Consider the following 13,186-nt stretch of genomic DNA (forward strand, 5'->3'; position numbering starts at 1 on the left):
ACCTCAGTGAGTATAATACTGCCATTGATAAGATAAACACAGGTAAACTGGTTTAGGGAAAAACAGACTTTCAATTGCTATGCTCTTCTATTCTGGCCCTACGATAATGATACCCAGCATGGAACTAATGGAGCTAATTCATTTAGCACAGCACACTTTGCAGTGAAATTGCAACATGAAGCAACCACTAGCTAGTGCAATAAAAATGGTCTACTCTTACTCTTACTACTCGTTTTGGAATGTTATGTAGATGTTTACGTGCATGTACTGTCCGAAGACTCAAAAGAACACATTTTGTACTGGAGCCAAAACACATAAAGGGAATCTCTTCCGAGCCTTGCTGTTGTGCAGACAGGAGCTGGAACGCACAGTAGATGTGTTTGTCCCTACCTGCTGACGTCAAGATCTCAGAAGAGATAGGACGAAGAATAGCTGCTTTATCTTAACACTGCATCTGGTGTCTCTCTCCCCCTCTCTTTTTCTCTCTCTCCCTGTGTCTCTCTCTCAGTAACGCACATAATTCTGTGCTGCCTGGTCCTTTACTGCACCCCTCTGTCCACAGAACACAAACATCCCATTGTCCAGCCCAGAATACCACACCTGGTCCTGCTCACACACAGCAAAGGCTGAGAGACATATATGGTGATATAAAGAACGCTTCTGACAATCCAAGTTGCACTCCCAGGCTTCTCTGAAAGTGCACCAGCCACCCCAGCATAGATGGGATTCTTGATGTCATGGCAGGCCTTGGCAGGTTATCTATGAGTTTCATCTGTGATGAAGGGGTATCTCTTACACACACAAGAATGAAGTGAACAGTTTGCGTCACTTTTCTTGATATAAGATCCAATGTGCTATGGGGACATGAATGAAAAGTACAGTGTAAATACGAAGTATTAAGCAATAATGCAAGCAATAATTGCATTAAGCAATAATAACAGTAATATAATAGCAGCAATAATAATAACTGTATAATACGTATTAATAATAATAATAATATTGTTGTTGTTCATAGTTATTGTCACTTTGCTAACCAGTTACAGTCTGATTAATTGTAAGTTTTGAGTTCTGACAGCTCAACCTACCATGAGCAGAAGAGCCTGGTGTGTTCGTTCAAAAATCTATTCATTTGCAAACAAAATCTTGTACAACTTCTACCTCTGCTGGTTGATTTGTGCTACTGCAGTTCATCAACTGCCGCACATTGTCCAGTCTAATATAACATGTAATTTACCATTTCAATTCCATGCTGCCACACCTATCACATGCGTTATATTGCTTATGAATTTTCCTCTCTATCACTGCTTTTTTCTCAATCTGTACTGTCTTTTCAGTCCTCTTCAAATGTAAATGTACATTACAGAGTACATTTATTTTTGTTTTGAAAAATACAAAGCAAGTCAGATATAACTACACTTAAAATATTCCATTTTACAAACAAATTTGGAATATTTATTTAGTGAGTTAAAAAAAAACTGTTACTTTTTTTCTGTTACACATGTGTATGACATTAGCATATATGCATGAAAAAGGTTATTGTTTATCTTAGTTACTTTGAATACATCCCCATCCAGGACAATTTCCAAGTACTGATTCGGACAGTTTCTGAAGCGAATTAGGCACGGCTCCTTACTAAGGACTGCAGCAGTTGTGACCTTCCCATATGAAGGAATTATGTCCAATTTGACATAATTGGTTGGACCTGAGACCATCTGGTTACAGGGACAGATTTTTAACCAAAATGCAGCTCTTGCAAAACTGGGAGACTTCAATGAGCTGTTTCAAGCATCACAGAGCTAAAGCACAGCACCGTGCCTCTAACACACACCTGAAAACACTTGTGCAAATGTTCAAATACAGCATTCCCCAAGTTCCTTCACTCTTCACACAATGCCTTACCAAAGGTAAAATGACCCTAAAGGTATCAATCATCATCAAACACGGCACACCTCATGTGCGCAGTGAAACACCACATGACAAACATGAAACACCTGGATTTACAAATAAAAACATCTATTCTTGGAGCCCTTGACAAATTACAGTATAAACATATTGGCCAGTAGTTTCATATCTGTAGTTTTGAACCTGGGGTTAAAAAGCATAAACATAACACAGTCTGGCAGCCCAACTTGCAAAGATTGCGAAGGGAAAGTGTTTGTCGTTTGAGCTGGCAAAGTATTACATTGTAGCATGGGGCACGCAACCGTGCATGTGCGGACTCCGATATGCAGCATACGACCCAGGTATCCCATCCCAGCAGTGTCATACATTTCATGGCCATGTATTGTTGCAAAAAAAAAAAGATTATCTGACAGCAACAGAACCCGTAGTCCCGTGTTCCAGAACAAGTATTCATTACAATTAATAGATAACCACTTGAGCAGACTTCTTATACATATATATACTGAAACACAAAAACACTGTAATAGCGATTGTGTTTTAACGGACCATGCAACTGAATCAATGATTATAAAAGACTAGTTTAACTGCAAGTTGTGCCTACCTTTTAAGGCTGATTATCCGGTTCAAAGTAGTGTTGAGCGGGCCATATTATTTCAACTCTTTAGCTGCATCTTCTCAGGTGACTGAAATCAAACATATTTATTCAGTTGTGAGGCGAATGTTTTTACTATTGCTTCCCCTACAAAAGATGACATGTATTACTCAATTTTTTAAATCATTAATTCATTCCATGTTTTTAACGTTAAATACGTTGCTCACCGTATAGTAAACCGTGTACAATTTAATAATGCAGTATAATTGTAAATATGTTTTCTACGTCCTATACCCAATAATGGACGTTTCTTATAGCTAATATTTATCATACTCTGCTAAATATATTTATGAAATATCATTACGATGCATTGACGGGTATTTTAAAATATGATGGTTTATTCCTTATTCCTATGATGGTTTATGCGCAATCAAGTTTCGACACAGTTTCAGTAACTAAAGACAAGATATACACCGGTACTTCTAAAAAGGCTTGGGATGGTGAAGCTAGGATTACTGCAAATTTATCTTTTCTGACTCGCGCCTTGCTTTTCTGTAGTGCAAACGCAATGTGATAACAGGGTTTTCAACCAGACCGAGGCAGGTTGCCATTGGAGCCTTTAAACCTGCCTGTAGTCTCTGAGCGCTCGTCTCGTCTTAAAGATAACCAATTGCCATATAAACTGCGCTGAGGATGTACAAAGTAATTTGATCTTAAGTACTAACAACAACAGATGATGGTCAAATGGCGCGCCGCATTGTTTCTCCTTTCTTCCTGGAAACAGTTGCTAACAACACAGGACGAGCGAGATACCCCTCTGGCTTGCTTGCTATCTGTGGCGAAGAAGGAAGCTATAAAGTTTATAGTGTGGCAGGAATACGAACGTTCAGCTTTCCCCCACAGGTAATAAATAGAGTTAGATACCCATATTATTCACGATTTCCACTTATTGCAAGATAAAACGTGCCATTAGAATTCCAAGCCTAGATCGATTGCCACGTTATTTGGCTCCGCATCCATTCTGAAGAATGTCCCTACTGATATGTTGAATCTGATTAGGCTGTTCTTATTTGCTAGACTTGACCGATTGTATTGATATTAACTCTGTTGATTTGATATGCATGTATAGGAGGATATGTAAACGGGGACATTAGAATCGGCAAGTTAGGGTACTGCGATCACCGTAAAACCTGATTGCCAGCTGTATTGTGAATCGGTTGATTTGTTTTGTTTGCTGTGTCAACATTGCAATTGTGAATGTCGCAATCCTGTGCTAGGTTGTGCATTATTTGACTTTTGATTAAGATCAATTCAGATAACTGGCAGCAACATGTCTGTTTATGATGACGAGTGTTATTTCATTTAAGAACTACATTGATAACACGCCAAAGCTGAGTCAGCTCTCAAACGGGAAATTACTGTGGGCTGCCTGACAGTTACATCTTACACTCACGGGTGAAAATAAAGTTCATGTTAGGACATTTGTCTTAATTACGCATATTAACTCATAAATTTCAGTGCTCTGGCTGCACTGGAAATGTACAGAACTGCACACCGCAAACACAAATTTGCCCTGGTTTTCTGACAGTTGTAGTGTCAACAGGAATAAACAAGCAAGCTCTGCTCGAGCAGCATGTGTGCATCGTCTAGGAAACTGTTAACTGCTCAACTGCAGCCCTCTTTCTTTCTGTGTAAACTGTAATGCTACACACTCCTCTGCCTTCTTCTTCACAGTGAGTCCAAGAAAAAGGTAACAGTATGCCCAGAGGAAGGTCAGCGGTCAGCATCCACTCTGACAGCAGTGAGATGGACATTGATGGAATCGGTATGAATATGAATTTTTCTTTTGAGCTGCGTATGATGAGAGCAATATGGAAGCAGTACAAATCAAGCTTCAGTAAGACATGGTTGAAAATGCTCTATGTGCCTTGGAGATAGAATAAACCTAAATTATGTGTGCATTTTTCCTTTGCTGTGAGTAGCTTCATGTAGGCTTTACTCTGGTAACAGTTAGGCCTGTGTTTGTGCTCTGCAGCGGAGACAGAACTGGCCAAACTGCAGAGGCAGTTCCGCATCATGGAGGGAGACCGGCAGGCCTACAGCGTCGAGACGCAGAATCTGATCCGCAGGCAGCAGTGAGTGATGCTACACACTTTCTGTGCACTCTCATTGCAGAGTAACGTCATTGCTACACACTCTCTGCACACTGTCATTGTAGAGTAGAGTCATTGCTACGCACTTTCTGCACACTCTCATTGCAGAGTAAGGTCACTGCTACACGCTCTCTGCACACTCATTGTAGAGTAGCATCGTTTTTTTTTTACATAAAACAGAAGGGTTTTCTCCTTCACCTGTAGCACTTAGTTACCTCAGTGCATGTTGCTTATAGAGTTCACGGCACTTGTGGTCTTGACCGCGACAGCGGCTGAGGCCGTTCTGATGCAAACTGGTGGTGGTGAATTTGCGGCCCGATCAGGCAGGAGATTCAGAAGCTGCAGGCGGAGCACGAGGAGCTGCGGTGCAGCCTGCAGGTGTCGGAGAACCGCACGCAGCGTCTGCGTGACGCGGAGGTGACGCAGAGTCTGCGCAGGATGCTGGAGCAGCGGGACGAGCTGGAGGAGCAGCTGCAGAGGGAGAAGCAGGCCGCTGCGCAGCTGGATCAGGAGGTGGAGTGAGCCGGGCGGAGCTGTGGCACCGCACACCCGAGGTCACATCCGCGTCACGCGTCACACTCGCCCGGCACACGGCCTGCCTCTTCTTCGAGTAGCAAGGCCTCAATGCTGAAGTGGCAAACTGGCAGCACATGGGTCATCTTCTGTCTTTTGATATTTTTGATAAAGCGGTTTAAACCTCTGTATATGGGGTGGAAGTGTAGCATAGTGATGACAACAAAAGGTTGCTGGTTTGATACTGTAAGGACTCAGGCAGGGACTCAGTCGCAGACCAAGAGAGCTTCAGGTTGCAGGCGGGTTTATAATGACGGCAGGAAAGTAGCGAAACCAAAAGCAGGCAGGGTCGAAAACCGGAAGGCAGTCCGTGGACAAAAACAGGGTCAGTAACAGAAGCAGGCAGGATCAGGAACCGGGCAGGCAAACAATCAGGCAAAGGGACAAAACGGCAGGCAGGAAACGAAGACGAAGGGCAGGCAGAGTCAGGCACGGAGAATACAGAAATCCAAAAAACTGCGGGAACGAAACAGGTACGAAAACACTGAGACGAACTGGCAAACAAGACAGGAACAAGCAGGGTAGAAATAGGGCTGGGCTGATGAGGAGATGAGATGCAGGTGAGCAGGCAGGCAGGTGAAGGTAATGGGGCAATCAGGTGGGCGGGGACCAGGCGGGGAGCGGGGCGGGGCTGGAACACAAGGAAAAACAAAAGCACATGGACAGGGAAAAACAAAAACACCACAGCTAGGAGGGCGGAGCCCTGACAGATTCACTGCTGGGCAAGGTACTTAATCCAGAATTTGCCTCAGTACATGTCCAGCTGTATAAATGGATAACATGTAAAAACAGTAACTTATGTAAGTCTCTCTGGATAAGAGTGTCTGCTAATTGGCAATAATGTAATACACACACACACACACACACACACACCAGAAAGATGACTGAGTGTATGTAACACATTAAGCAGCCAGGCCCATGTGCTGTAACCCTGACCTCTTTTGGGCTGTCTGTGCTCGGGGGACAGATTTTTAGCATGGAGAGGAAGCTGGCGGCCCAGAGGCGAGAGGGGAGTACGGTGAGCCCGAATCAAAAGCCCCAGTCCTACCAGATGCAGCAGGCCTGCCACACCCTGGAGAACAAGTTGGACAGGGTGAGCGGCACGTCCAGCATGCGCAGTCAGAACTCAGATTCTGTCTTTAGGGCAGCGGGGTGACAGAGAGGTAACAAGGTCAGCAGTAACGCCGGCGCAGGGAGGGCCAGGGTAACCGTCGTGCTCTCTGACTCTTCGGCAGGCCCTCACACGCTTTAACAAGCAGCTCGCCAAGATGGGGCAACTGAGGGAGGAGTTGGAGATTCTGCACGTGGAGCGGAACAGATTTCAGCAGCTGTACCGCAAGCTGGGCAAGGTTGGTGCTAGAGGGCGATTAGACACACCGATGCCTTCTCAGAAACATTCCCACCCCAAGCCCTGGCTAAAACCTGCTGTGTCTTATCATACAGGAGCTGCAGGAAATCCACAAGGACATTGGGGACATAATTGAGCAGTCAACATCGGCCTATGATGCCAGGTGAATTAGTCTTGTGGTATATGCTGCTGTGCTGAACTGTGTCTGTGATACACGTGTGGTGAATGGCACGGTAGAAGTGATTGGAGGGTGAGGCTTCACAAACTCCATAATGGGTCATACTGCTGTGTGTCCAATCATAGTCTTTGGCCTCTGCGTGCAATATCATGTAATTGCTTCTTACAAGTCAGTGATTTCCAGAACAAAATAGCTCCACCCACTACCGGATTCCTGAAGCCAGACTTTACCATCAGCAGTAACGAGTAGGAGGGTATGCCTTTGTGTGCATGTTTGTGTGCATGTGTGTATGTGCGTGTGTGTGTGTCTGTGCATGTGTTTGTAAACAGGTGCGCAGCTCAGTCTGTCATTTTTTGGCAGGGTGGAGGCGCAGTACAAAACCGTGACGCTGAATGAGAAGGCCGTAAAGGACTTGGCACAGTACAGTGCCGAGATGCAGGAGCTGGAGCGGGTCATCGCCCACGAGCACCGCCTCAAAACCTTCATGAGCACCAAGAACCAGGAGAGGAACGACCAGGAGGACTCCCAGGACGCGAACCGAAGGCAAGGTCAGATCATGCGACACCCCACGGCCACCCAGAGACTCGCTGATAGGTCACAAAACCTGCAGGGATCTCTATTAAGGGAGCTCTGTGTGGATTAGGTGATCAATAATGTGGTTAATGTCATGTGCATTACATGTAATGTAACGTAATGTTTTCATGCCAGCCACACAAGAGTCACTGGGGGTGTGTGTTCCTGAACAGATGCCCTTATTGAAGGGAAATTTAGAGTTCATAATTTCTAAAATATTAATTCACAGTGGTGTTCACTAAGGAAGTTCAGGTTAGTGAAGTACCTTGCTCAAGGGTACCCACCTGGGATTCAGCCCTATAACTTTCTTGGTAGAAGCCAGGTTTTACTTCAGATCCAAAGTTCCCCAAACTCCCAAGAAGAAATAATTCATGCTGCTGCAAAAGGCCCTAACGGTGCTACTGTGGTGCGTGAGTGACTGAGGATGTTAATATGGCCACCGTCTGTTCACTCACAGCGATGGAGGAGAAGGAAAAGAGGAAGACTGAATCCGGGGAGGAGAGCATTGCCACCCTGGAGGAGGCTTTCAGCAGGATCCAGAATGCAACAGGAGAGGAAGATTTGGACACGCTGGTCATGAAGTTCATCGAGGGTGGGTGTGCACACATTGCCTTATGTTTTTCCTTTGCTTAGCAGGTGCCTTTATCCAAGGGCGGGTCACATACCTCAGATTTTTTACATTTTATCAGTACAGCTGGATATTTACTGAAGCAGTTCAGGTTAAGCACAGTACCTTGCTCAAGGATATAACAGCAATGCTCCACCTGGAACTGCAATTTTCTGGTTTCTTTTTGTCTGCCCCTTAACCATTAAAAGCATACACACCCCCCTTTCTTTCTAGAAGGTACCGGTGCCCCCATCTCCATTTCTTACCTGACAAACAGAAGGCCTCTATTCTGCTGAACATGCTGTAAATTAGTGTGTGAGAGTATGGAGACTGTACAGTACAGAGACTGAGCATTTAGTATAGTATTACAAGATATGCATGATTCTCCCTATCATCTTAATAAGAGGGCAGGGGGAATCTAGTCTTTGTGGCAATTTGTCTAACTTCTGAGTACCAAATTTAAGCAAGTGTCACATATTTAAGGGAGAAGCCTGATGCCCACTTGAAGGAATAGAATAGAAATGAGGAAAGTGCCATCTTATATCAAATTATTAATATTCAGAAAGTAATTAATATTATGACTTAATATCAGAAATTTACTAGACTGGCCTAGCGCCAGTGTTTTTCTACTCAGCTCTTTATCACTAACGCACATGCATCTCTTTACCGGTGCGTCTCCAGTTGAAGACCGGAACTTTGCTCTGTTCAACTATGTTAATGAGCAGAACAATGAGGCCGAGACACTGCGGGACCAAATTGCCCAGGTGAGTCTGAGTTGTAGAAAAATAGTTACATTATGCATTGGGAGATGCTGCCATTCAGGGCAGCCTGCATAGTTCACATATCATCCATTTAGACGTGTTTAAGCACTGGGGTGTTGAAATAGTGCAAGTTAAGTAGCTTCCTCAAGGGTATAACAGCTGTGCCCCACCTGGAAACTGAACAGGCAACTTTTAGGTCATGGCATCCCCCTCCTTGCCAAAACACCACCCCCCTACCCATGTCCCTTTGTGGAACATTGATTTCCTTCTGTCTGCAGCACATGATTTCTTATGGGTTTTTTGCTTGTGTTGTACTCTGCCTCACTTCTAAGTCACTTCGGATAAAAGCATCTGTCAAATGAATACATGTAATGAATGTAAAATGTAAGATGGTAATGTGGCTTATTTCTACCAGTCATACCCAAAGTTGATATTTTCCCTGAGAGAGCATGACAGAGGGGTTAACGCGGTACTCGTGCTAATCCTCCTGACCTGGGGGGGGGGGGGGGGGGCGCCCCGGGCATGTGCATCCCCCCCCCCCGGGCGTGTGCATCCTGTGTCAGATTCAGCAGGAGATGGAGCGGTCACGCCAAGAGGGTCAGCGGCAGGAAGAGGTGCACGCTGCCGTGCTGCGGGACATCGGCGTGCAGCAGCAGGAGACCGAGGCCCAGGCGCAGGAGTACGAGCAGCGCGCTGCGGCCGTGGCCAAGATCCTGGACCAGCTGAAGACTGGTACACCGCCATGTTCTCTCTCTCACACACTCACACACACACTGTATACACACACGCACACATACACACGCAGGGCTGGAGGAGCCTGTGAATTCCATTTGACTCTGGCTCAGGTCTGTGAGTCCATGACCCTGCAGGAGAGATTCCACAACGCTTTCGTGCACGGCAACACGCGCAGCTGACATGAGAACAGAACGACCCAGGAACAGGACAAAACCGGCGATCGGAGAGTGAGGCATCACGAATAGTAGGCGGAGCTACTAGATGCTGGCAGTCACTGACTGCTGTGAGCCCTGAAGACTCATGAGTCCTCATGCTCGTCCAATAACGCAAGACAGCTCCATCCTTTTTTGGCCTTTGTGAAACCTCACTATCCCATCACTTGTCAAAACCATGGCAGTCTTTAGGTTTGATGACACTGGTACACAAAAAGGATTCTAACCATAACCATATAGGATTGTTTGGTTTTTCGCTATGGGAGAACCTTTTCTGGTTATAGGTAGAACCCTTTGTTGGGGGCTCAGTTCCCCCGGAGTTCACCTAAAATGTATGCATACACTGTGCACTAACACCCATGTATTAAAATTTTTCTCAGATTACTGAATAATGCCAAAGTTTTAATTCTATTTTAAAACAAAGCCCTATTTATAATAAAGGCTACAAACAATTTACAAAAGAAGAGGTATGATGATGATGAAAAGGGTTTTATTTAGAACCGCTTTGCCTTCTATGAAGAATCCTTTCACTCTCCAACGAGTCTTTGAAGAACTCTTTCCTCCAAAAAGGTTCTTTGAATGAAAAGTGTTCCTGATGGAACCTTGATTGAACTGTTTGAGGAACACTTTCTTCAAAAAAGATTTCTTTGGATGAAAAGGGTTCTAGGTCTTTACCCCTGCAAGAAGAGTCCTTTTGGAGCCAATTTTCCAAAGAGTATATCAGTAAAAGTAAGTTGTGCAGTTGGCATTGATTCATAGGTTGTGTTTTCTGAGCTGCAGGAGTGGGCAGTCTGTTCCACAAGATCGGTTGCGATCGTTCTGTAATTGAGGACATGCTAGGCTCCTCCACCGGCATCAGAGACAACGACATCCTCACCTACCTGGGCCTGGTGGAGCAAAGAACCAATGAGCTGCTCACCATACAGTCTTACCTCACCTCCAAGGTACTGTAAATCTCTTATCTAGGTCAGGAGGCTGATGCAAGACCATGCATGTTACACTGTTTTACATTACACTATTTGCGTAACCAACACACTTAACCAGAGCAACCTACGTGAGCACCTTGCTCAAGGGTACAACAACAGTACTCCACCCGGGAATCAGACCCACTGCCATCACACCACACTTCATGTTGCATGTAACATTTTTTGTCCCAACTTCCCCGCAGGACCTTGACAAAGATTACGACCCCGAGGACATTGCCCAGCTCCTGTTAGGGCAGAGCCAGCAGCTTCCTCGACAGAACATTTCAATTCTGCCTCCCTCCATTGGGTACAGTCCAGTTACAGTGTGTGCATGCATATGTGTGAGTGTGTGTATAGATTTCTGAAGTTGGCCTGTGGTCTGTGTGCATCAGGGACAACTATGACACGGATGAGTCTCCGCTCACTGATGAGGAACGACCTCTGACCCGGAACGAACTCCAGCAGAAGGTCATGAAGGGGGTGAGGAGTCCACCGAACCTCTCTGACACTCACACATGTGGCTGCAAAGCTCAGTTACTCTCATCATATAGTTCACCATACTACAGCGATACTCCACATTGCTGTAATGCCCCTCTTTCCACCGTACAGGTTGGCTTGCTTAGTTCAGGTCCCAGGTGTTTTCTGTTTTTTGTTTTTCCTTTTTTTCAATTGTCATGCTGATGTCAGCGCAGCCCACATTATTGGTGCTGGTCTATTTCCCAGCAAACTGTTGCCTGGGTCATGAAGCTGATGTCACTGATAAAAACCAAGCGGAGATAAATAAGGAAGGGAACAGAAATGTCCTTCCTGATCGCAGCTAACAGCTGTAGATGGAAGTAAAATGAATATCGATTTTGGGAGGCTTTTTTTTAAAGGAAAACCTCAGCCTTAGTCCAGGCCATCATCTAGATCTGGGCAGACAGCAGCATTCAGTGTGAGATCATTGGCTATGTTCCAGCAATGCAATGAAAAAGAAGTGTGATGTAGTCAGTCAGTCAGCTTTAGCTTCAGCTTGTCCTAGCGTGGTTCCAGCTCTACAGTGGAAAAGGGGTGTAAAGAGTTCTGACTTCATCACTTCGCAAAACTTCCTGTGATCTCCCCCAGGTCCTGCGGAAAGAAAAGACTATTCGACCAGATGTCAAAGCCTCCAAAATCAGTGTGGTAGCCAACAACCGCCAGCGCTTGATTGAGCAGTGATGGGGAATCTCTGCACCGATTTTTTCTGCCCCGACAGAGGTTGTGACCACTATCACTGTGTTATCACAACAGGACAGTGTAGCATCTGTTAGAAGCAGTCAGTGGTGGTTCCCTTCCAAAGAGCTCACTATTCCCCTTGGGATTCAGTGGCTGCTCCCTACCCCTTACTACTTGACCTGAGAATAGCAGATGAGAACAGGGAATGAAATTGTCTTGAAATCATCCCTTATTTTAACAAGACACTCACGTTCAGCACTGAAGGAGCAATTCATTTAAAGCGTCTCATCCTTTTAAGTTATGATTCTTACACCTTAGGAGTGTTTTATATTGATCCTCCCATCCTTTTAGAGAAGAACAAGTGAGTGTGTTATGTGGTTGCTGGGAAAGCCAGACAATCTTCTTCAACCATCACTGAGAGCTTTATTCCAAATATGGGCATTCCACTAATGCAGTTCTGAGCCCTGAGATCTTTGACAGCTTACTCTCCTGAGATGACTTGATGAAATAGGGCCAGTGATCCTGATAATGTACATGTTACCGTTGCTGTTTAGAGTGCAATCTTTGTATGAAGGCTAGTTTCAGCAGTACACTTGGACCCCAACAACGCATGTATGAATCACGTTCAGGGAGATTCTTGTATGTAAACATAAAAGGAAAATTCACACTGTTCTTAGAATTTTCCAAACTTTGGTGCTACTTTCAGCCCTCGTTCTTATGACAGATGAGCTAACCATCATCTTTTAACATCTACCCAAATTAAGTTTGAACCAATTCAGAGGGACTTCACAGGGAAGATTTGTTAGTATGACTACCTGTTCTACAGCTGTTCTTTTACAAGATGTGTCAACACATGCAATGTTTTTCTCAGGCTAAGTATTGGGTTTCAAATATGTTATGTGAGAGCTGTCTTCTACAAGTACTTACTCCAAAATCTGGATATGATCTTTTTAATAACATCATGTTAGCTGAACCATGGAATTAAACTGTCAAAACAACTATGTACACTAGCCACTGTAGTGCTTAGTTTAATTGGTGTGAATTTCTGTGTAAGGGATCGAATGTGTTTTTCACGTTTATCTCACAACTCACCTCAACCCCTCTCAAAAGCTACCAGTTGTTCCCCACCCACAGTTTGGGAATCAATATGCTGTTCTGCAGTTTCATTGCCTTTTTATATACGTATGAAATACTAAAACTGAAACCTTGTAAAACTACAACCTTGTCAGTAGTTGCTTCTCTGGGACACGGTTTCACATACAGTGTGCACATTTTTACTTCACTTCTATGATTCATTTAGTTCATTTCTTCTACAGACAACAAAAGTACAAGATGCTAACAATAATCAAATTTAATTTAAAAATTATAAAAAGCAGATGACATGATGACTTAA

At 44.5% G+C, this 13,186-nt stretch overlaps 1 protein-coding gene across 1 annotated transcript; it reads left to right on the plus strand.

Annotated features, from left to right (window-relative positions):
* Positions 1–3,349: 3,349 nt before the first annotated feature.
* LOC118781011 (coiled-coil domain-containing protein 114-like) lies at positions 3,350–12,916 on the plus strand. The gene is made up of 15 exons (XM_036533844.1): positions 3,350–3,397; positions 4,229–4,319; positions 4,530–4,629; positions 4,971–5,160; positions 6,188–6,313; positions 6,456–6,569; positions 6,664–6,731; positions 7,107–7,294; positions 7,777–7,911; positions 8,608–8,690; positions 9,251–9,419; positions 10,415–10,578; positions 10,803–10,906; positions 10,992–11,079; positions 11,704–12,916. The coding sequence occupies exons 2-15, from the start codon at positions 4,253–4,255 to the stop codon at positions 11,794–11,796; spliced, it is 1,689 nt and encodes a 562-aa protein (XP_036389737.1). The 5' UTR covers positions 3,350–3,397; positions 4,229–4,252; the 3' UTR covers positions 11,797–12,916.
* The last annotated feature ends 270 nt before the right edge of the window (positions 12,917–13,186 follow it).

Source organism: Megalops cyprinoides, chromosome 7 (assembly GCF_013368585.1).
Source record: "Megalops cyprinoides isolate fMegCyp1 chromosome 7, fMegCyp1.pri, whole genome shotgun sequence".
NCBI lineage: Eukaryota > Metazoa > Chordata > Actinopteri > Elopiformes > Megalopidae > Megalops > Megalops cyprinoides.

Bases quoted from the DNA above. Each gene is read 5' to 3' on its own strand.
- LOC118781011 (XM_036533844.1), top strand. From the start codon at position 4,253: ATGCCCAGAGGAAGGTCAGCGGTCAGCATCCACTCTGACAGCAGTGAG. The intron at 6,732-7,106 runs GTGAATTAGTCT...ATTTTTTGGCAG, and splicing joins ACATCGGCCTATGATGCCAG to GGTGGAGGCGCAGTACAAAA. The intron at 11,080-11,703 runs GTGAGGAGTCCA...GATCTCCCCCAG, and splicing joins AGCAGAAGGTCATGAAGGGG to GTCCTGCGGAAAGAAAAGAC.